This window comes from Lepidochelys kempii, chromosome 3 (genome assembly GCF_965140265.1).
Source record: "Lepidochelys kempii isolate rLepKem1 chromosome 3, rLepKem1.hap2, whole genome shotgun sequence".
Classification (NCBI taxonomy): Eukaryota; Metazoa; Chordata; order Testudines; family Cheloniidae; genus Lepidochelys; species Lepidochelys kempii.
In genome coordinates this window covers 183,428,008-183,452,593 of record NC_133258.1, presented here as the reverse complement: position 1 = coordinate 183,452,593, position 24,586 = coordinate 183,428,008, and the positions used below count along the sequence as shown (strand labels likewise).

At 42.3% G+C, this 24,586-nt stretch overlaps 1 protein-coding gene across 1 annotated transcript in view; it reads right to left on the bottom strand.

The window, feature by feature from the left end:
• LOC140908333 (follicle-stimulating hormone receptor) overlaps positions 1-19,066 on the bottom strand; it is a 160,364-nt gene extending 141,298 nt beyond the window's left edge. Inside the window, exon 1 of the mRNA XM_073335303.1 lies at positions 18,882-19,066. Within this exon, the coding sequence (XP_073191404.1) occupies positions 18,882-19,066 (185 nt within the window). The remainder of the gene's footprint in view (positions 1-18,881) is intronic.
• Between the last annotated feature and the right edge of the window lie 5,520 nt (positions 19,067-24,586).

Below are 24,586 nucleotides of genomic sequence, written 5' to 3'. Positions count from 1 at the left end.
AGGTTCTGGGGTGAGGCTGGGGATGAGGGGTTTAGGGTGCAGGAAGGGCTCCAGGCTGGGGGGTGGGACCAAGGGATTCAGTGTGCAGTAGGGGGCTGCAGGTTGAGGTAGGGGGTTGGGATGCAGGAGTGGGTGAGGGCTCTGGGTTGGGGATGAGGGATGCAGGAGGGAGCTCTGGGTTTGGAGGGCTCAAGGCTGTGGGTTAGGGTGCAGGAGGACGTACGGACTCTGGGGTGGGGCCAGGGATGAGGGGTTTGGGGTTGGGGTGTGGGCTTACCTCAGGCCGCTCCCGGTCAGCAGCACAGCAGGGTTAAGGCAGGCTGCCTGCCTGCTTTGGGGCACCGCACTGTGCCCTGGAAGTGGCCAGCAGGTTCGGCTCCTATGCAGGGGGTTGCGGTCAGGAGGCTTCGCATGCGCTGCTCTTGCCAATGGGAGTCCAGAGTGGGTGCTCCTGGCAGGGGGCCAGCACGTGGATACCTGTAGCCCCCTGCCTAGGAGCCAGACCTGTTGGCTGCGTCCGGGGTGCAGCACAGTGTCCCAGGACTGGTATTGACTAGCCTGATTTAGCTCTTCAGCACTGCCAACAGGACCTTTAAACAGCCTGGTCAGCAGTGCTGACCGGAGCAAGCAGGGTCCTTTTTAGAAAACCAGACATCTGGTCACCCTAGATGAGTCCCAGGTAAATTTGTAGAGCTAGCTGAAGTTCTTTTGCACATGAAGTTCCTTTTGTTGGAAAGAGAATTTTTTTTTCCAAAGTGAAACTTTGTGTGAAAACTTTTATACTGAAATTTTCCCAGTTTTTGACCAGCTGTAAAAAATCTGGATCCAGATTACGAACACTTTGAAACTAGAGGGTGTCTAGATCTGGAGGTTTAGTTTAGTCCACTGTAGGAAAACTCTGAAATCTGGATCCTTTATTATCTCTGCTGGGGTTTTGGTTCAGGCCACTCATTTATTACAAATGCACGGATCATTTGCTTTGGAACATGTGCACAGTACATGACATTAATATTATGAAAATACTATATGAAACAACAACCAAATATTTTTTAAAAATTAAAAATATTTATAGATGCCTCCCCAAACAAAATATGAAGTACCAGCCCTGAATACACTTCAACAATAAAATATAGTATAGATGCAGAGACTTTTGGCAGGCCACATGCCATCCCAGAGGTGGGAGAACAGTGCAAGACACCAATCACCACTGTTAGCTTCTGTTCAGTCTGGTTAAATAGCTGGCATGAATTATGTGGGTTTTGTGCTCAGAAATAGTACATAAGATATCCTATCATTGTTGTGGCTGAATTATAGATAAATAGTGAAGAGTGAATAATACCCTTATAATAACAGAACAAACACGTGACAGATGTTAGTTGCATTGTTTAATACACTACTAGAAGGTGCTCAGATACTATGATGACGAACACTGTATAGGAACCTATATACAACTGTAGAATGGCCTTCATTCTTTCCAACAGCTATCCAGAAGCCTTTCACATATCTGACTTTTCTTTTATATCTTCAGGGACATAATTTTCTGTCAAATGTTCAACATTAAGTTTAAATCCATAAGTGGTTTCTATTGTGATCCAATCTGTGGTAGTTTTCATAAAGTTTTATGGCAAGCAGTGGCCTTGCCAGCAGATATACAACTCCGTCAGCTCCAGCAGAAACAAGAGGTTGACTATATTCTGGCTAAAACTCCAGCAAAATAAGCAAAATACCAATTATAATTCAAGGGCAGTGTAAATTATTTCATATTCAGACAGGAAGAATTGATTTTCCCAGCAGTGTCACTTATATTGTAATGATTATTGGATGTAAAACAACAAAAATGATGGGGGGAAAAAAAACAAAATTAGATTGGCTGGAGATCAATGGCTTATCTGGGCTGCTCACCTGGAAGGCAGTTAGTAAAACCATATTCAGTATTGAGTATTATGATATTTGGAACTTCCCCTTCCCTCCCCAATATTTTTTACTAGAATTTCAAAATAGAGAAAAAGAAAAAAAACAACCACGAACCCACCCCACACATTACCAGCAGGAATAGAAATGTAGAGCTGTAAATCTTGTCATTCTAAGGAAGGTTGTTTAATTTAAAAAATCAAGAACTTGCTGCGACAGAGAATAATTAAAGGGATCTAATTTGTAGAAGCATTTAGCTTTCATTATAATGTTTTCTTCAGCCTATAGACACAACCATTGATGACTCATGTGAGAATATTGCTGGCACAACTCAGCCTCTTGTGTTAGCCTAGATGTCGGTGCTGATTACCAAAGATAATACAGTAAAAATTATAGCCTCTATTAGGGCCTGATCCAAAATAGAATCAATAGGAGACCTTACCTGGAATACAGTAAGTTTTGGATAAACTCTATGCACTGTATACAAGCTTGAATATTAGAGATGGGGCTTAGCCATTTAATGACATAATGTAAACCTTTTTACCTAAACATCCTGAGCTGGAATATTTTAACTTGTAATATCACTTTATATCAACAGTTTATACCAAAAACTGTTGACCTTACATTCTTATTAGACTGTATCCACAATCAGCACATGAACTGTACATTAGGTACTGTACATCTTATCTAACTGATAGTCTTTGGTGCAAAAGGCTCATACTCAACTGGGCCTCATTTTGCATTGGGAATTCTGGTTTTTCATTAATACCTGCAAAAAGGAAAGACTGACACTACCATTCTTGAAATTTCTTTGAAGTTTCATGTATATATACATATCAAGAAACAAACTTTTTTCAGAGGTTTTATGAAGTTTCATACCTTGTCTGAATTTCCGCCTCTAGTTATGATCTCATTATGCAGGGATATATTTTTGCCCTGTTTTATGAGGTGAATAGTTTGCTCAAGAGTTAAATGATTAACTGGATTTGCAAAAAGAATGAGAGAGCTGTGTATTTTTGTAGTTGATTACTCACTTGAGAAAACATACTGTCTAGGTTAGTATCTAAAGTTTTCTGAATACATTAAGTAGAATTAATTTACCATCTCTGAACTCTTGGGGTAGTCTTAGTGCTCAGCAATTCAGTACTTTTATCTAAGTTTCTTTTTTATTTTACAGCTACATGCAATTTGTTGCTGGAAATACCTTAGTCAAATGGTAGCTACAGTAAATATTACTGGAGAAGGTCATTCCGTCTCTGACTATCTCAAAAGAAAACAAGCTATACTTTGCTGTACTAAGAAATTGAACATAGCACTGTGAGCCTGTCACTTATAAAGGATGTTTATTTCCTAGTGTCTTGCTTATCACGCTGCAGTGTTTAAGAGATTGTTACTACTGCAGCAGTTCAGTAGTCTTATTGTGCGAGTGTCATTGTTATTACAATTTACCAACCCAATATTTAGGTCACCTGTTCTGAATTATTTAAGGCTATTAGTACTCAGAGGAAACACTGAAGTAAAGAATAGAAAGAGAATAACTTAATTGTCTAAGTTGGCTTTGTAGGTGTTCATAGAATATCAGGGTTGGAAGGGACCTCAGGAGGTCATCTAGTCCAACCCCCTGCTCAAAGCAGGGCCAATCCCCAATTTTTGCCCCCGATCTCTAAATGGCCCCCTCAGGAATTGAACTCACAACCCTGGGTTTAGCAGGCCAATGCTCCAACCACTGAGCTATCCGTCTCCCCGCACTGAGCTAGCCATCTCCCCCGTGTTCTTTTAATCTTTATACCTCTCTATTGCTCTCTTTCATTCAAGGTCAACTCTACAAATACACAGACTGTATCTGACTACCCATTTCTGCTGGCAAAGCTAGCACCTGATGTAATGAGTATTACTGTTTCAGTATTTGGAACGGGGGTAGGGCGAGAACAGTGCTTATTGGTTGACTTGGCACCTTTTTGATAGTGCATTTCAAGTAACTATCATCTTAATTTAAAACTGAATTTTTAAATGAGTGACAAAGAAAAAAACCCAAGAATTCCAGGATTAATGCACCAGCTGAATTCATCTTGGAAATGTGTGGTGTTAGTCTGATCGGTACAAGAGGTGCGCCTATGAATTCAGTACAAAGCTACATTATATAAAAAGAGGGACTTGTCAGCTGCCTTGACCTTATACTGTGAAAACAGCCACAGTGATGCAGTAAAGCCAAAACCCTACTTGGAAGGACCATATTTAGGCCAGCGTGGAGTCTGGGTGCTCTGCCTTCATGTGACTCTACAGAGTGCATACGCAAGAATAGCATATACTGTACAGGTTTCAGAGTAGCAGCCGTGTTTTTCGTGAGCTACAGCTTATGCTCAAATAAATTGGTTAGTCTCTAAGATGCCACAAATCCTCCTTTTCTTCTTGTATATACTGTACAGAAAAATAAGGCCTGATCCAAAGCCCATTGAAGTCCACTTTTAAGCAGAAGGGATTGAGAATTTAATCTATTGCTTATAGATGTTTGATACTAGCATATTGTGGTTTAGAATAGTTTCTAAAATGAGCATGGTGGAGGCACTAAAGCTAAAGAGTGAGGCACTGACAGTAAAAAGAAAAGACTCCCATCTCGCCAAAGTAAGTTCTAACAAGCACTCCATGGATTGTAGAAAATCTTCAAGGAGACTCCCTGGTGGAGCTCTGAAGCAGCCCCTGCCTTATTCCCTATTTCTGCTGATAACCGCCACTGTGTTCCTTCAACTTGGAGGACATTAAGCAGCTGAATCTATACCTAGAACCAAGGCCATTCTTTGGCAGCCTGAAAGGGAAAAAAGATTCAAAACCTTGAACAAAAATGTGGCCTCCCTGTTTCCCAGTGTGTGAAAGCATTTCTCCAAGACTGTGTTCATGTCTCTGCCAGACAAACATAATGGCAAGCATAAAGTGTTGGGATCCCACAATCCTTAAACTACAGGGCAGTCCCCTTCCATACCGGGCCAGTGGTATGAGTGGAGGCCTTTAAAACTATTGATTGATAGGCATTTCAATGAGACTATTTCTGTAAAGCACCCAAACCAAGTCTCTGGATCCAAAGACCCTCTAACTCTGCAGGTGAGGTGTTCAAAAACCCAATCTAATTTTGCAGATTGATCCCATATATGTTCTTGCACACATGCACATGTAAAACAGCAGTAGCTGGTGTAAGAGTGACATGAGCCAGAGAAAATTAGACTTACTGTGCTATATAAATATACCGTAGATATCTATTTCCACATACAGTTCATCTATTTATGAAGAGATATAGCAGAGGGGGGAGAGAGAGAGGCACAGAAAGAGAGAAGCTAAATTTAGGCAAAAGTATCTCCTATACAATGGCTAAATCTGTCAATTTAGTAAGCTAACTGATCTATCAAGTTATCTGTAATTGAAATGCCTGCAAAAAAAAAAAAAACCCTCTGCCTCAGCTGTCTTTAAATTTACTAAACTGTAACAGTACTCTGAAATGTTGCTCTTCTAATAAAATGACAGAAGCTGATATAAGTATAGAAATGAAGAAGGAGGAAAAGGTGATGATGCAGAAGTATCATGTCAAAATAAATTTTAGGAAAAAAGACAAGAATATATGCATCACTTGGACATTACAAATTTAAGCTATAACTTTGTACTATATTATTTAGGATACACAAGACAGCAGGTTTCAGAGTAACAGCCGTGTTAGTCTGTATTCGCAAAAAGAAAAGGAGGACTTGTGGCACTTTAGAGACTAACCCAATTTATCTGAGCATAAGCTTTCGTGAGCTACAGCTCACTTCATCGGATGCATACTGTGGAAAGTACAGAAGATATTTTTATACACACAAACCATGAAAAACTGGGTGTTTACCACTACAAAAGGTCTGTATTCGCGTGACCCGAGAGATTGAAGTGTTCTCTGACTGGTTTATGAATGTTATAATTCTTGAGGTCTGATTTGTGTCCGTTTATTCTTTTACGTAGAGACTGTCCAGTTTGACCAATGTACATGGCAGAGGGGCATTGATGGCACATGATGGCATATATCACATTGGTGGATGTGCAGGTGAACAAGCCTCTGATAGTGTGGCTGATGTTATTAGGCCCTGCGATGGTGTCCCCTGAATAGAGATGTGGGCACAGTTGGCAACGGACTTTGTTGCAAGGATAGGTTCCTGGGTTAGTCGTTCTGTTTTCGACTTCTCCAACTCAAGGAATATTTCCAACACACCTCTGAACACCATACTAATCCACAGAGACCTTCCTACCAACACTACAAAAAGAAGGATTCTAGGTGGACTCCTCCTGAAGATCGAGACAGCAGACTGGACTTCTACATAGAGTGCTTCCGCCGACATGCACGGGCAGAAATTGTGGAAAAGCAGCATCACTTGCCCCACAACCTCAGAAACAACTCTGACATTATAATCAAAAAGGCTGACAAAGGAGGTGCTGTTGTCATCATGAATAGGTCGGAATATGAACAAGAGGCTGCTCGGCAGCTCTCCAATACCACTTTCTACAAGCCATTACCCTCTGATCCCACTGAGAGTTACCAAAAGCAACTACAGCATTTGCTCAAGAAACTCCCTGAAAAAGCACAAGATCAAATCCGCACAGACACACCCCTGGAACCCCGACCTGGGATGTTCTGTCTACTACCCAAAATCCATAAACCTGGAAATCCTGGGCGCCTCATCTCAGGCATTGGCACCCTGACAGCAGGATTGTCTGGCTATGTAGACTCCCTCTTCAGGCCCTACGCTACCAGCACTCCCAGCTACCTTCGAGACACCACTGACTTCCTGAGGAAACTACAATCCATCAGTGATCTTCCTGATAACACCATCCTGGCCACTATGGATGTAGAAGCCCTCTACACCAACATTCCACACAAAGATAGACTACAAGCCATCAGGAACACTATCCCCGATAATGTCACAGCTAACCTGGTGGCTGAACTTTGTGACTTTGTCCTCACCCATAACTATTTTACATTTGGGGACAATGTATACCTTCAAATCAGCGGCACTGCTATGGGTACCTGCATGGCCCCACAGTATGTCAACGTTTTTATGGCTGACTTAGAACAACGCTTCCTCAGCTCTCGTCCCCCAACGCCCCTACTCTACTTGCACTATATTGATGACATCTTCATCATCTGGACCCATGGAAAAGAAGCCCTTGAGGAATTCCACCATGATTTCAACAATTTCAGCAATGCCCCTCTGACATGTACATTGGGCAAACTGGACAGTCTCTATGTAAAAGAATAAATGGACACAAATCAGATGTCAAGAATTATAACATTCATAAACCAGTCGGAGAACACGTCAATCTCTCTGGTCACACGATTACAGACATGAAAGATGCGATATTACAACAGAAAAACTTCAAAACCAGACTCCAGCGAGAGACTGTTGAATTGGAATTCATTTGGAAATTGGATACAATTAACTTAGGCTTGAATAGAGACTGGGAGTGGCTAAGTCATTATGCAAGGTAACCTATTTTCCCTTGTTTTTTCCTACCCCCCCCCCAGATGTTTTTGTTAAACCCTGGATTTGTGCTGGAAATGGCCCACCTTGATTATCATACACATTGTACGGAGTGATCACTTTAGAGAAGCTATTACCAGCAGGAGAGTGGGCTGGGGGGAGAGAAAGCCTTTTGTAGTGGTAAACACCCATTTTCTCATGGTTTGTGTGTATAAAAAGATCTTCCGTACTTTCCACAGTATGCATCCGATGAAGTGAGCTGTAGCTCATGGAAGCTTATGCTCAGATAAATTGGTTAGTCTCTAAGGTGCCACAAGTCCTCCTTTTCTTTTTACAAGACAGCAGGTATGCACTCCATGCTGCTAAGTGTAAAGCTTTTCTGTGATGAGAAAAATTATAAAGGCATATGAAGGTACAATAGGTACTTTAAAAAGCCCTACAAATATATTGTAAAAGGAGTGTAGACTAGAGATTAGTGCACTGACTGGGTTTTTGTTTCACCTCTGCTATTGATTTGTGTGTGTGTGTGTGTGTGTGTACCCTCCTGAAAGTCATTTCTCCTTTGACTATAGGGTGACTAGGTGTCCAGTTTTCGACTGGAACATCTGATCAAAAAGGGATCCTGGCGGTGCTGACTGGGCCATTCACTGTCTGGTTGGCAGTGCCACGCAGAGGGACTGGCAGGCTCCTGGGAAGCAGCCGGAATGTCCCCCTCTGGCTTCTATGCATAGGGGCAGACAGGGAGCTCCACATGCTGCCCCTGTCCACAGGCACTGCCACTGCAGCTCCCATTGGCTACAGTTCCCGACCAATGGGCACTGTGGGGGCGCCAGTTGGTGCAGGGGCAGCTTGCGGAGCCCCCTGGCTGCCCTTATGCATAGGAGCTGGAGGGGGGACATGCCACTGCTTCCAGGAGCCACCTGAGGTAAGCACCTCCTGGAGCTGCACCCTTCCCACGCCCCAACCCCCTACCCCAGACCTGATCCCACCTGCTGCCCTCCAAACCCTTCATCCCCAGCCCGGAGCACCCTCCTGCACCCCAAACCCTCATCTCTAGCCCCATCCAAGAGCTTGTACCCCCAGCCAGAGCCTCTCTCCCCCTCTCACTCTCACAGAACTTGGGAGGCAGGCCAGTCCTTGCTTACAGACAGCCCCTCAACCTGAAGCAAATACTCACCAACAACTACACACCACACCACAGAAACACTGACCCAGGAACCAGTCCCTGTAGCAAACCTCGTTGCCTACTCTGTCCCCATATCTACTCTAGCAACACCATCAGAGGACCCAACTACATGAGCCACACCATCAGGGGCTCATTCACCTGCACAGCTACAAATGTGATTTATGCCATCATGTGCTAGCAATGCCCCTCTGCCATGTACATTGGCCAAACAGGACAGTCTCTACATAAAAGAATAAATGGACACAAATCAGACATCAGGAATGGTAACATACAAAAGCCAGTAGGAGAGCACTTCAGTCTCCCTGGACATTTAATAACAGATTTAAAAGTAGCCATCCTTAAACAAAAAAAAACTTCAGAAACAGACCAAAGAAACTGCAGAGCTACAATTCATTTGCAAATTTAACACCATTAATTTGGGCTTGAATAGGGACTGGGAGTGGCTGGCTCACTAAAAAAGCAATTTTCCCTCTCTTGGCATTGACACCTCCTCACTAATTATTGGGAGCGGACCACATCCACCCTGACTGAATTGGCCTTGTTAACACTGGTTCTCCACTTGTAAGGTAACTCCCTTCTCTTCATGTGTCAGTATATTGATGCCTGCATCTGTAATTTTCACTCCGTGCATCTGAAGAAGTGGGTTTTTTTTTACCCACGAAAGCTTATGCCCAAATAAATCTGTTAGTCTTTTAGGTGCCACCCAACTCCTTGTTGTTTTTGCGGATACAGACTAACACAGCTACCCTTCTGATATCTTTCTCAGAGTGTGTTTGTTGGAGCCCTGAAAGCAATAATGCACTATCTATGTCACATGATGAAATAGGAGGCAAGGAATCCGAGATGAATCTGAAGTTTGAAGTTAAGATCCAGATCCTAATTCTGCCAAACCATGGAGTGACAGGGAGGGGGGATGAGTAAAAGGGTGAGAGGACCGGTCCATCTCCAGATAAATATCCGGAGCTGTTACAGAGGGCAACTATGACACATACTTCAAGCAGGTAAATAAAGAAAGCCGGTCACATTCTTAACCTGCCAGCTTGACAGTCTTCCTCTAAATTTTTTAAAAGGTATTTTTAACTATTTTCCCTTCTCCACCCATTTTGTCAAGAGAATATTTCAGTTACAAAAAAGACAGCACCTCCCTCCTCTCCTTGCACCCTCCCCTGGTAACTTTATCAAATATGAAAAAAAGAAGTGCCAATATAATTGTTCTTCTATCTCCTAGGTCACCAGCTTTAAAAAAAAAAAAAAAAAAAAACGGTTTCTCTCTCTCTCCCCCCTACTAAAAGAAACCAAATGAGGAAAAAGCAAAGCTTTTGCCTCATCCCCATCTTGCAGGATTCTCACTTTCATGCTATGTTTGGAATGTGCATATAGTACATCAGAAGCTCTTTTATCTAGCTCAGAACAAAACTGTGTCCTCCTCTTTCTCCCCCATTCCTCTCAATAACATTTTCATTCCTTAACAACACTGATGTTCCCAAACCCAAAGTTTCCTGAGCTTCATTTAAAAACATTTCAAAGCATTACAGTAAATAGTGTTCCCTCCCCCACCCCTGCCTCCCTCCTCCTCCAGAGAATTTGAGCAGAGAGTTCTGTTTCCAGAAACATTTTGTGATGTTCCTATCTGAGTTTAATAACTGATCGTTCCATCTGTCTGGAGAGTTTGTTTTTTGGGAAATTAGATGAGATACACAGCATTTGTCCCATTAGAAAACAGTATGCTTTCTAAGCCTGAACTTGAGAAACGTTTTTGTTATTGGGCCTGGGATGCTTCAGACATTGATATTCCAAATTATTTTCTGGAATTGGATGATTCTTCTAACACTTCTGCCAGTGTTTGTACAGAACGGGTTGTGATGCTTTTTGGCCACATACATAAATGGAGAGTTCTTTGTTTTCTGCTCTTGATTCCACAAGCAATGGACCTGAATCCTGGAGACTAGAAAGACAAATATTGGAAGAGATTGAAAGGAAAAAAAAATCAAGTAAATTTCCTGCAACTCTTACGCATGCATGGATTTCAGTGCCTCTTCATGTATTGGTATATAATGCCTGCATCTGTAATTTTCACTCCATGCATCTGAAGAAGTGTTTTTTTATCTATGAAAGCTTATGCCCAAATAAATCTGTTAGTCTTTAAGGTGCCACCAGACTCCTTGTTGTTTTAGTGAAGCAATATGTATAAGAACAAAGGCCAAGGTGTTGCTATGCCCTGTGTTACAACGCCTATCTGATTTAGGTTTCAGAGTAGCAGCTGTGTTAGTCTGTATTCACAAAAAGAAAAGGAGTACTAGTGGCACCTTAGAGACTAAACCAATTTATTTGAGCATAAGCTTTAGTGAGCTACAGCTCACTTCATCGGATGCATTCAGTGGAAAATACAGTGAGGAGACTTATATACACACAGAACATGAAAAAATGGGGTGTTGTCATACACACTGTAAGGAGAGTGATCACTTAAGATGAGCTATTACCAGCAGGAGAGTGGGGGGGCGGGGGGAGAGAAGAAAACTTTTTGTAGTGATAATCAAGGTGGGCCATACTACAAAAGGTTTTCTTCTCTCCCCCCCGCCCCCCCACTCTCCTGCTGGTAATAGCTCATCTTAAGTGATCACTCTCCTTACAGTGTGTATGACAACACCCCATTTTTTCATGTTCTGTGTATATAAGTCTCCTCACTGTATTTTCCACTGAATGCATCCGATGAAGTGAGCTGTAGCTCACGAAAGCTTATGCTCAAATAAATTGGTTTAGTCTTTAAGGTGCCACTAGTACTCCCTTTCTTTTATCTGATTTAGGATTATCAATGGGATTTATGCTCCCAAGGGCCTAAATCCCTTTTGAAAATGAGATTGAGGATTCTAAATCACTTTTTGCAATGCTAGATATTATTTAAAAATCTGGCCCTTAGCAAGGATTGCAGGATTGGATTCATATTTATATGCTTGAGTAAAGATGGCTCAATAGGACTCCTTATTAAAGCTAATGTAATTGCAAGGCAATCAGGAAGAATAATTTTCTATATTCTCAGAACTTGTGTGAAATCCAGGCTTGAATCTGACCTATGACTTGATATTTTAATGACCTAAATTTTATTGCTACAGAGAGCAGTCTAATCAAACGAGAGGCAAAGGGTGTAAAATAATTTACATGTTTTATCTGTAAAGGTCAATTTCTGAAAAAGAATGTGACCATTTCTACTAAGGTGTTTACCCGTCAAAGGCAAAACCAATATACTGCATTATGAAAAATAGCACATACTTTTTACAAGATATTTTTTGGCACAAGGATTAATCATTACTAACAGCTGCTATTAAGAGTTAGTGGTCTTCCACAATGAACAGTTGATAGGGGCCTGATCCTCAACTGGTGAAAATGTCAGTTTAAGTTAACTGTGGACTTGTCCCAAATACTTTTAGATTTTCAAAGCGGTTACGCTGTTCACTATTTAGTGTTTCTACTTTAGCTAGTTTTCCTAGAAACTGTTTTCTTATTTCTAAGAAAAGGAAAAAACAAATAGATGAAAGATGATAAATATTTAATTTGCTGATGCTTTTCCAATGCACTTCTAATGACCCCTACAACATGTCAAAATAATTTGAACCTTTCAGCATCACAACTTAAACTAAAGGAATAACCCCATAGTTTGTTGCAGTAGTAGTGTGCCTAAGACCTGATACCTGCCACTCCCCACATCATTAGGGCCCAGTGTAGGCCACCAATAGGTTGGAGGTGTGGGGGGCAGCACAACACCTGCACAAAAGACAGATAAGGGCACAAGAAAACATATGACTAGCATAAAAGGTATTAGGCATAAGCAGAAGACAGACAGAGGGTTAAGGCAAGGGCTACCTAAGTGGTTGAGCTGGGTTAGGTGCCTAACTCCAGGAGAGGGTTCACAGCTGAGGATCCTGAGCAGAGAGAGGTATATCTCTCTAGTCCATCACTAGGTGCACCAGGTCAGCTAGTTAAGTACTTAAGACCCAGGGTATGGGAGACTCAGGTTCAAATCCCCACTCTGTCCAAGAGGAGCAGGAATTCGGGAGGTGGGAGACCTTGGTTTAAGTTCTTGCTTCTCTCAGAGTATGGATTTGAATCTGTCTCCCATATCCTGTGAATGCTCTAGGGCTATTGGCTATAAAGGGCCATCACCTGTAGGTAAGGCAGCCTCAAAACATACCTACTGGATCAAGCCCCAGAGGCTTAATAGGCAGAGGAATGCCTAATTTGTGAATCTGCTGGGGTTTAGGTGTGAGCTAGGCATCAGGTGGCAGCATGCATACCCACTGACGGACACTTGGATGCCTAAGGAATTTAGGTGCCTACAGGGTTAGGCAGCCCCTAAGCAAGGTTTGTGAGGATTTAAAGGCCAGATTCTGAAGCCTAAAAATGGCAGTTAGGCACCTGAATCTCTTCGTGGATCTAGCCTAGAGTGTCTAGCTTGGGACCATTAGGTGGTAGGCTACCCCAGGGTTATATATTGCAATGCTGAGTGGTGCAATGCCTGAGTAACTTTGAGGATCTGGGACCTAAATCCCATTGATAGCAATGGAAGTTAGGCATTGAGGTGCTTTTAAAAAGCTCACTAGTGCCTATCTGCATTTTTAGGTGCCTAAATATTTTTAAAAATCTGGCCCTTAGGTCTTGCAATGCTAAAAGCCAAGCCCTGAGTCCCATTGTCCACACCTTAAAGTTAGTCTAGTTTAGTAGTGTGTGAATTTAAAGTGAAATAGCTATTCCAGAGAAGACTCCATGTAAAGACACTTTTATTCCACATTAAAGAGTGCCTTTTTCTGGTTTTGCATAGTCCACGTCCAAAAGAGATCAAGCTAATTCAGAACAAGGAACTATTATTCCAGACAAGTGTCCGCACATGAAGTTATTCCAGAATAGCTGTTCCCAAATAACTCTACGAGCTTGTCTACACTTATCGAGGGATTGATGCACGGTGAGCAATTCATTGCCACTCAAAGACCCACTAAATCAACTGCAGATTGCTCTCTCATCGACTCCTGTATTCCACGGGAACAAGAAGAGTAAGGGAAGCCAACAGGAGAGCATCTCCAGTTGATATAGCACAGTGTGGATGCCACAGTAAGTAGATCTAAGCTATGTCAACTTGAGTTATGCTATTCACATAACTCAGATTGCATAGCTTAGATCGATTTTCCCCTGTAGTGTAGACAAGGCCTCAATGCAGATAAATCCTCAGGCTATGTCTACACTTACAGTGCTGCAGTTATGCTGCTGTAGCACTTCAGTCAAGATATCCACCACAGCAATGAGAAGGGTTGTTCTGTTGATGTATCATTTTCTATGTTGGGGGTTAGATCAGCATAGCTACAACTTTTAGGCATGTGTATTTCTCACACCTCTGAGAGACACAGCAGATGTAAGTTGTCAATGTAGTGCCAGCATTCAGTCTCTTTCAACAATGGGACTTAGGGTAACATTGTCAAAAGTACCTAGAACTTTACATGCACCCATTCTAACTACAAACAATGTTCACATTTTGATATCATCAGGATTTCCTTTGCCAAAGTATCTTGGCTACCTCTGAGGGCATGACAGATGTGATTAATGAAATTTAACATTAAACAAGAACAGTCAATGAACACTAAGACATGCTGTTTTCATTTCCACAAGATCCTCTACGATGCTGACTCAGAGTCAGGAGAAGTTGCAGAAATAATATATATTGTTGAAGAATTTGTGGCACAGGAAAATGAATGCTGAATGCATGGTTCTTCGCCATCTGGGTATGAATTCATATTCTACTCAGATGAATTGGAGGTTGGATTCTATCTTCTATCTTGCCATTGCAAGTCTCTCAGGCTTCCTGGCTCCCTTTCCCCTCACCACAGCTTAGCTCATGCTCCATCTACCTTTGACCTCATAGGTCTCTCATCCTGGCTGTGTTTCTGCATTGGACCTTCATATTGTATGCTCACATCTCATACACTGTGTACTCTGGGAAACTCCTCTTAGGTACAACTTGCTGTGCCAAAATGTAGTACCTGCATGGGGCTTTTCACATTCCAAACAATAACTAGTTTATACAACATTGTGCAGTAGGCAACTTATGACTACCAACATTGTACAACTGAAGAAACTGAAGCATGGATTCACCAAGGGAAAGTCATGCCTGACTAATCTAATTGCCTTCTACGAAGAGATAACTGGCTCTGTGGATGAGGGGAAAGCAGTGGACGTGTTATTCCTTGACTTTAGCAAAGCTTTAGACACGGTCTCCCACAGTATTCTTGCCATCAAGTTAAAGAAATATGGGCTGTATGAATGGACTATAAAGGTGGATAGAAAACTGGCTAGATTGTCAGGCTCAACAGGTAGTGATCAATGGCTCCATGTCTAGTTGGCAACTGATATCAAGCGGAGTGCCCCAAGGGTCAGTCCTGGGGCCGGTTTTGTTCAATATCTTCATAAATGATCTGGAGTGAATTGCACCCTCAGCAAGCTTGCAGATGACACTAAACTGGGAGAAGGGGTAGATACGCTGGAGGGTAGGGATAGGATACAGAGGGCCCTTGACAAATTAGAGGATTGGGCCAAAAGAAATCTGATGAGGTTCAACAAGGACAAGTGCAGAGTCCTGCACTTAGGAAGGAAGAATCCCATGCACTGCTACAGATTAGGGACCGAATGGCTCAGCAGTAGTTCTGCAGAAAAGGACCTAAGGGTTACAGTGGACAAGAAGCTGGATATCAGTCAACAGTGTGCCCTTGTTGCCAAGAAGGCCAATGGCATTTTGGGCTGTATAAGTAGGGGCATAGCGAGCAGATCGAGGGACGTGATCGTTCCCCTCTATTCGACATTGGTGAGGCCTCATCTGGAGTACTGTGTCCAGTTTTGGGCCCCACGCTTCAAGAAGGATGTGGATAAATTGGAGAGAGTCCAGCGAAGGGCAACAAAAATGATTCGGGGTCTGGAACACATGAGTTATGAGGAGAGGCTGAGGGAGCTGGGATTATTTAGCCTGCAGAAGAGAAGAATGAGGGGGGATTTGATAGCTGCTTTCATCTACCTGAAAGGGGGTTCCAAAGAGGATGGCTCTAGACTGTTCTCAATGGTAGCAGATAACAGAACGAGGAGTAATGGTCTCAAACTGCAGTGGGGGAGGTTTAGGTTGGATATTAGAAAAAACTTTTTCACTAGGAGGGTGGTGTAGCTCTGGAATGTGTTACCTAGGGAGGTGGTGGAATCTCCTTCCTTTGACGTTTTTAAGATCAGGCTTGACAAAGCCCTGTCTGGGATGATTTAGTTGGGGATTGGTCCTGCTTTGAGCAGGGGGTTGGACTAGATGACCTCCTGAGGTCCCTTCCAACCCTGATATTCTATGATTCTATGAGTGTTGTGACACACTGCACCCCCTCGCCCAGAGTTACTGCTTCTGCCCCATACTGGGCTACGGGCAGCCCCATCCCCCACCCCCAGTGAGGCTACGGTGAGGGGCAGCAATAGTGGGGGAAGAGGGTTAGGGGGAGTCCTCCTCTCTGGCCCTAGCCCCGGGGCAGCCTGTCTGCGCCCCAAACTCCTCAACCCTGGTCCTGCCCCATCCCAGAACCTGTGCCCGCAGCCAGAACCCTCACCCCCTGCACCCCAACCCCCAGCCCAGACCCTGCACCCAAACTCCCTCCCAGAGCACATCCCCCACACCCACTCCTCCTGCCCCAGCCCAGCCCCCATACCAAACTCCCTCCCAGAGCCCATCCCCTGTACCCCAACTGCCTGCCCCAGCCCAGACCCCACACCCCAACTCCCTCCCAGAGCCCACGCCTTGCACCCAAATGCCTTCCCAGCGGCCACCCCCTGCCCCAGCCTAGAACCCAGCACCTCCCCCCTCCCACACCCAAACTTCCTCCCAAACCCTTAGGGAGGTGGGGTGTGTGTGTGGGTGCATGTGCGTGAGAGAGAGACGTGGACCTGTTCTGGCACCACCAAAAATTATGCAAACCTGCTGCCCCTGTTTAAACCTGCAAATGACTCGTGCCCATGCTGAAGAGGAAAGTGAAAAACATGAACAGTACTGTATCTCTGCTCTCTCTCACAATCAGCACCTGAGTGAAAAGCAGCTGACAGAAGCTGAGCCCAGGCAAAAAGATATGATGCCAGTAGAAAGAGGAAAGCGTTTGCCTCTTTTATAGCACCCCTCATTACAGATTATTACTATTACTATTACTACTGTGGATCCTTTTGGACTCCTAGGTGCTGTTGAAGAAATGCAAGGTTAGAGAAGAATCTAGTTATGTTGAGAATCTGCAGTGCTAGTTGGAGTGCAGAGTTAAATCAGTACATCTGACCCATAGCAAAGTGTGCCTTGAGCAGAAAGATGCCATTTATACAGTCTCTTTTCTAACACATCATGGACCTTTAAGGCTAGTTCTGACACTAGTTCTGACACAGTTCATAGTGAGGGTCTAGTTCTATGCTCATTTACACAGATGTATATTAGGGATGACTATGGGTAACCTTACTGAACCTGACCTTACTGAAATCAATTAAAGTTTTGTCCTTGATTACAATGGGGACAAGATTTCATCAAGGGATTTAAACTGGTGGAAGTGAAAAGACAGTCTGGCCTGTGTTTCTAACTCTCATGGCTATTTTCAGAGTAGCAGCCGTGTTAGTCTGTATTCACAAAAAGAAAAGGAGTACTTGTGGCACAAACGCTTATGCTCAAATAAATTTGTTATTCTCTAAGGTGCCACAAGTACTCCTTTTCTCATGGCTATATAATTCGATGCTTTCTTCTTGAAATTTTATTTATTTACTGTTTTTAAACATACAAAGACTTTCTCCAAATAGCCTGTTTGACCCACAGGGTCAATAGTCATTCTGAGAAGCTAGCTAATTAGAAATCCCCTGATAACTCCTTAAATGGCTGACCACTCCTTAACAAGCCCCCACTGTAACAGGTGTGTATGTTTTAGGGTTCCATTTCCTTATTAAAGTAAGGATATACTGATTTATGTAGTACCTAGTTGGCAGATTCTAGCCATGTAATCTAAAGAAACAAATCACAATTAGCTATCTATACTTGGAGTGTGGTTCACCCAGGATTTAGGCCACCCAAATTGTACATGGATTATTTTCCCTCTAGTTGGTTGTATAATGATTTAAATATTCACTGCCTTCCTGTAGTTAATTTAGTCATTTTTTCAAGAGTCTCACTGCAGTCTATTGCTTTTATTTAAGCTGAGTGCCTAACACAAATTTTGACCACTCCTTCTGTTGATTAAAAATAAAATCCTTTGTGCTCAAAAGCTGTGGGGTAATTTTAGCATAACAGATGTAAAATGGTTTGTAAGAGCTAGCTAGTGAACCATCAGCTGTGTTATTCTGCCTTGGCCCTTCCATCCAAACTGGCTGCTATAATTACTATTAAAGGATTTACCCAGGTATGCTCATTTTACGTTAGGTTTGTGATATTAGCCGATAATGGGTGAAGGTGCTTTAAAGCAAAGAAAGAGAGAAAACACCTTGGCTTATTTTAATGGTCAATATTAGCTTTGAGAATTATCTCACTAGTCTTGTCACCATATTGGAAGATATCTGATGTCTAGTACTGTACATGTCATCCTATGGGAAACAATTCTAAAAACTATAAAGCAATTAGCTGAGACAATGCTAAATCTTTGCTTTATTTATCATCATGAATGCAGTCAGCATTTCAATGAATGATGAGAATCACCTTTTTATTCAGAAATTTTTGGGGGGTGTGGGTGGGAGGGACTGATAACCCTGTAAAGTGCTGCATGACTGCACATGAAAACCACAAGTTCCTTTTTGGCAAATCAACACTTCTCTAGAGAGTTACTACTGTACAAACAAAATGTTTCCAAAGTTCCTTATGGCAAACAAAACATGGTACATATTCCACTCATTTTCAGTTATGCTAAAGCAGGTTGTAAGGAAAGCTTAGATTCCTAGATGCTAGGATAATACTAATAATAAAAAAAATAGATTCCTTTTGAAGCATACACTTTGCAATATTTAACTGATCTTTTCTCATCAAAGGTGTTAAAATAGAGATTAGAGTAACAGAGGCTCTTATTATACAGAATATTAAGGTTTTGAGGGGGATATGGTGGTTTAATGAGTGTGACAGAGTTCTCTGCTTTTAAAACAGCTGGTATAAGTCTCTTACACAAAGCCCTGGACTCTTCCAAAACTGAGCATGTTGACTTGCCAAGCAGCAGTTTATTTTGCAAGGTAACAGCAAAGCCGCTGCTTGAAAATTGCAACAGCTCCCTTTCCTTACTTACAGTTCAGTGGAGTTTCTGGGAATGTCCCGAGGAATCTGGATCACTTTGCTTTCCTGACAGATGAATATTCTGTCAGAGCACTGACAGAGATGATGCTGACATCCAAAGCAACCACCCAGGAAAACCACCAAACAGATTAAAAAAAGAGACATGTTTGTCTTTACATCTGTGCTCTCCTCCCTCATTTTAAAGGAAGGCTCTACAGCCTTCTACTGCATGACTAAAAATGACTCCTCTAATTGAAGATCCGCCTTAAAAGCTGAAGTGAATCATGTGATTCTTAGGGGATGACTTCTTTGCAAGTTTCAGTTCATGGCCTGTGCTCCATAAGCATTTTAGGGAAGGTGTGGAGAGGAACTGTATACTAACAGGAACTTGTTATGTGATAAAACTTACTTTATGTTTCAAGTTGTGTGGATGAAACCACAGAACCTTAACAATCTAATTAAAGTGTTTTAAATATTTTGCATATTTACACTGCAAAAAGTTCTCTTTCTACAGCTGTGTTTTACATGTACAATATTAAACAATAACTAGTAGAGACCAAGAACTTTTACCTGTTATTGCTGGATCCCTCTCTCCTTACAAATGCTGCCGTGTTTATATTTGTATGCTGTCTTTCCTAGTCAAGGACTTGAATTCTTTGCTAGTACTTTGTGACTTCCTGTGGCAAGCACACAAGAATTCTATGGTGGATTTTACTGAATAGGGTCTTGACTTTAAAAGGATGCAGCACCCAAAACCAAAGCAAAATACACATTTTTAATTAACACTCTTAGGGCACAGTTTGAGCACATTTGTTGGCTTGTGTCTTTGGAGAAACCCTGGTGAGAGTAAATGGCAGTAAATGGTTCCTGATGAACAAGGTGTCAATTTAATCTTCACCAGGGGTGAAAGTAAGGCGGCATGGGCTGGTATGGCATACCGGTAAAAAGTAGCTGCCAGTACCAGCCCTTACCACTGATTTTAAAGTGCTGCCACAGCAGAGCTTTAAGGATACTGCTTAAACCGCTGCCACAGTTGCACTTTAACTTCACTGCCCCTTTTGTGCCCCTTTAAATCACCGCTGGACCCGCTCAGGTGGCGCAGGCCAGGCAGCACAGATGGGCCGGCAGGGATGCTGACCCCAGCCCCATCCCTTCTGCCTGAGGCCCCGCCCTTTCCAGGAGAGCCAGAGCTGGCCCCGTACTGGTAAGAGCTCCATTTCACTTTCACCCCTGATCTCCACTCCCCTATGGAATAACAGGGGAAGGGCTACAAGAACAGCTATCTGGGAGACAGAGGAGGAAACGTCTCCTGGAAGGCAAGACTCCATAAAGACAAGTCACAGGGCTCTATCTTAGGGAGTTTGTCCGTTTACTTTACACTCATGTTAAATTATTTTTCTGTCCTGTTATAAAATAAGAATCCTTGAGGAAGAGACCTTGCTAACTACAACTGTTTCCTTTCACTGAGTCATTCTACCAACTTACACCAGCTCATGTCCACAAGAAATAGGAATTTAGACCTCTCCCTCATTTTCTAATTGAAACTCTGGAACTAAAATTAAAAGGCCACATCCTGTGGTCTCTTTCTCAGTCCTCTCTCAAACAAACTGCCATTGATTTCAATGGCAAATTCTATATTACTTCACTGAAGCTGGCTTGAGTAAAGACTTAGGGATTTGGCCAAAAGTCAATAGGACTAACTAAGATTAGTAAGATTTTTCTGTGTTGAATTTCTAGTTCTTGAAGCCTTTCAGCTGAAATTGCTGTTGAAAGTACCAAGATATCAGAGGTTTCTGTGGGGCAGAAGAACATGTAGTCAAAGAGAAATGTCTTAATCTTTTATGTTGAAACTTATTTATATCAATGATCAATATATTCACTACATGAATATGCAAAATATTTTGTAAATGCAATAACACTATGTGAACATGCCCATTAATTAATACCCATAAGAAGGCATACCAATGCAGGTCTCAATTTGATTAATTTTGGGTCCATAAACCCAGCTACATCTATTGTTTGGTCATGGGAGAAGCCATATATGCATATGAATTGGGATGCAGGAAATTAAATTTAAACCATCATCATGGGACACACAAGCATTTTCCCAATTATTGAGTTTTAAATCTACAGCAATCAAGATATAAATCAAACTTTGCTTTACCAGTATTGCCAACTCCAACTGTTTAAAAATAATCAGTTAAGCCCCACAAAATCATCAGATTTTTTAGAGAGATGGATTCTTCTGTTTAACTCTTGAGGATTAACATTTTCAAAATTTTCTTTGCAATCATGAAGATTGCAAAGCTTTTTATTTTTAAAATAAAAGCTGAGATTTTCATGAAATATTATGAGTCTAGGAGGCAGGACTTTAAGAAAAAACACCATGTGCAGTGAGACTCAGTAAAATGATGAGGAGTACTTGTGGCACCTTAGAGACTAACAAATTTATTTGAGCATAAACTTTCGTGATCCATAGCTCACTTCATTGGATGCAAGTTTTACTTTGTGTAATGACCCATCCACTCCCAGTCTTTATTCAAGCCTAAGTTTATTGTATCCAGTTTGCAAATTAATTCCAATTCAACAGTCTCTCATTGGAGTCTGTTTTTGAAGTTTTTGTTGAAGAATTGCCACTTTTAGGTCTGTAATTGAGTGACCAAAGAGATTGAAGTGTTCTCTGACTGGTTTTTGAATGTTATCATTCTTGACATCTGATTTGTGTCCATTTATTCTTTTACGTAGAGACTGTCCAGTTTGGCCAATGTACATGGCAGAAGGGCATTGCTGGCACATAATGGCATACATCACATTGGTAAATGTGCAGGTGAACGAGCCTGTGATAGTATGGCTGATGTGATTAGGCCCTATGATGGTGTCCCCTGAATAGATATGTGGACACAGTTGGCAACAGGCTTTGTTGCAAGGAGAGGTTCCTGGGTTAGTGTTTTTGTTGTGTGGTATGTGGTTGCTGGTGAGTATTTGCTTCGGGTTGGGTGGCTGTCTGTAAGCAAGGACTGGCCTGTCTCCCAAGATCTGTGAGAGTGATGGGTCATCCTTCAGGATAGGTTGTAGATCCTTGATGATGCATTGGAGAGATTTTAGTTGGGGGCTGAAAGTGACGGCTCGTGGCGTTCTGTTATTTTCTTTGTTGGGCCTGTCCTGTAGTAGGTGCATTCTGGGTACTCTTCTGGCTCTGTCAATCTGTTTCTTCACTTCAGCAGGTGGGTATTGCAGTTGTAAGAATGCTTGATAGAGATCTTATATCAAGTGTTCTTACAAGAAAGTAAAACTATTTCCCCTTGTTTATCTTCCTCCCCCCCACTGTTCCTCACACATTCTTGACAACTGCTGGAAATGGCTCAACTTGATTATCACTGTAAAAGATTCCCCCACCCCCAACCCCGCTCTCCTACTGGTAATAGCTCACCTTACCTGGTCACTCTTGTTATTTGTAACACCCACAGTTTCATGTTCTCTGTGTATACAAAATCTCCCCACTTTATTTTCCACTGCATGCATCCGATGAAGTGAGCTGTAGCTCAAGAAAGCTTATGCTCAAATAAATTTGTTAGTCTCTGTCATAAATATAAAGGGAAGGGTAAACACCTTTAAAATCCCTCCTGGCCAGAGGAAGAATCCTTGCACCTGTAAAGGGTTAAGAAGCGAGGATAACCTCGCTGGCACCTGACCAAAATGACCAATGAGGAGACAAGATACTTTCAAAAGCTGGGGGGAGGGAGAAACAAAGCCTCTCTGTCTGTCTGTGTGATGCTTTTGCCGGGGACAGAACAGGAATGGAGTCTTAGAACTTAGTAAGTAATCTAGCTAGATATGCATTAGATTATGATTTTTTTAAATGGCTGAGGAAATAAGCTGTGCTGAATGGAATGGATATTCCTGTCTTTGTGTCTTTTTGTAACTTAAGGTTTTGCCTAGAGGGATTCTCTATGTTTTGAATCTAATTACCCTGTAAGGTATTTACCATCCTGATTTTACAGAGGTGATTCTTTTTACTTTTTCTTCTATTAAAATTCTTCTTGTAAGAAACTGAATGCTTCTTTTCATTGTTCTTAAGAGCCAAGGGTTTGGGTCTATGGTCACCTATGCAAATTGGTGAGGATTTTTATCAAACCTTCCTCAGGAAGTGGGGTGCAAGGTTTTGGTGAGGATTCTGGGGGGGAAAGACGTTTCCAAACAGCTCTTTCCTGATAATAAACCCGGTTAGACGTTTGGTGGTGGCAGTGGAAGTCCAAGGGCAAAAGGTAAAATAGTTTGTACCTTGGGGAAGTTTAATCTAAGCTGGTAAAAGTAAGCTTAGGAGGTTTTCATGCAGGTCCCCACATCTGTACCCTAGAGTTCAGAGTGGGGAAGGAACCTTGACAGTCTCTAAGGTGCCACAAGTACTCCTGTTCTTTTTGCAGATACAGACTAACACGGCTGCTACTCTGAAACCTGTCAATAAAATGATGGGAGCTGGCAGCACGTGATTACCCTCTGCATTAGAGCCAGTCACTGATTCACAACTCACAAGAATCACCTAAGAATGAAAGGAGTTTCTTAAGCGTACTAGAGTTGATACAAAATTTTCAACCTTTTCTCTTATGGGACAAACTCTGCTCTCCTATGTGACTTTGAAGTGGGAGTTGCGCCATTGAATTCAGCCAAGTTATTCTCAAATTACTTCAGTGAAGGCCACTGACTATATTAGTTTACACCAGCTGAAGATCTGGCTCTAAAATAGTGGTACAAGGACACGAAAAAAATATAATCACTGACTTTTAATACAGTCCCAACATCAATTAGACTCATTAACCATTGCCTTAAAATAGTAATCTGTGACCAAGCAACTGTGTATGAAAAAAGAGTGAGGTCTGAGAAAAAGCAGCAAACTAAGTAAGAGAATAAAGCTGTTTACAGCTCTTCTAAATATCTTCACTGATCATCATGGCTAAAAATAAATTACATCGTTATTTAAGGCACTTAATCATAGAATATCAGGGTTGGAAGGGACCTCAGGAGGTCATCTAGTCCAACCCCCTGCTCAAAGCAGGACCAATCCCCAACTAAATCATCCCAGCCAGGGCTTTGTCAAGCCTGACCTTAAAAACCTCTTCAGAAGGAGATTCCACCACCTCTGTAGGTAACCCATTGGAATTTTGGTAACCCACATGGAATTTTGAACGTTTTGTTCCCCTTTTAAAAGAAGTACTAGAGTGCTATCTACCAAATTTTAGGACTCCCTCAACAGAAGAGCGATACACCAGCCAGTGTATCCCCTCATGGCTTTGTATGGCACAGCTGGCTCCTCTTCCCTGCTGCTCCCTCTCCTCAGGAATTCCAAACGTGTGGTGGTCCCTATGTGACTCAGCCTCTGGCCAGGTTATATTCAGTCCCATCCCTTAAACTTTAAGGCTTAAAGGTAACATAATTCCATAAACAACAGTCCAGTGATATTATGCCAAGTCTTCAGCCTGACTCTGGGATCAGTGGTTTTACACCTCTTATCTTAGGTGCTTTCATGCCACCTTTCTTGGTGGCTGGTAGGGGAACACAGGCCCTCCCTCTACACTAGGGACAGTGTAGTAAGCAGCTAAGGCAGGGGTGGACAAACTTTTTGGCCTGAGGGTTACATCTGGATATAGAAATTGTATGGCAGGCCATGAATGGTCATGGAATTGAGGATTGGGGTGCGAGAGGGGTGAGGGCTACGATTGG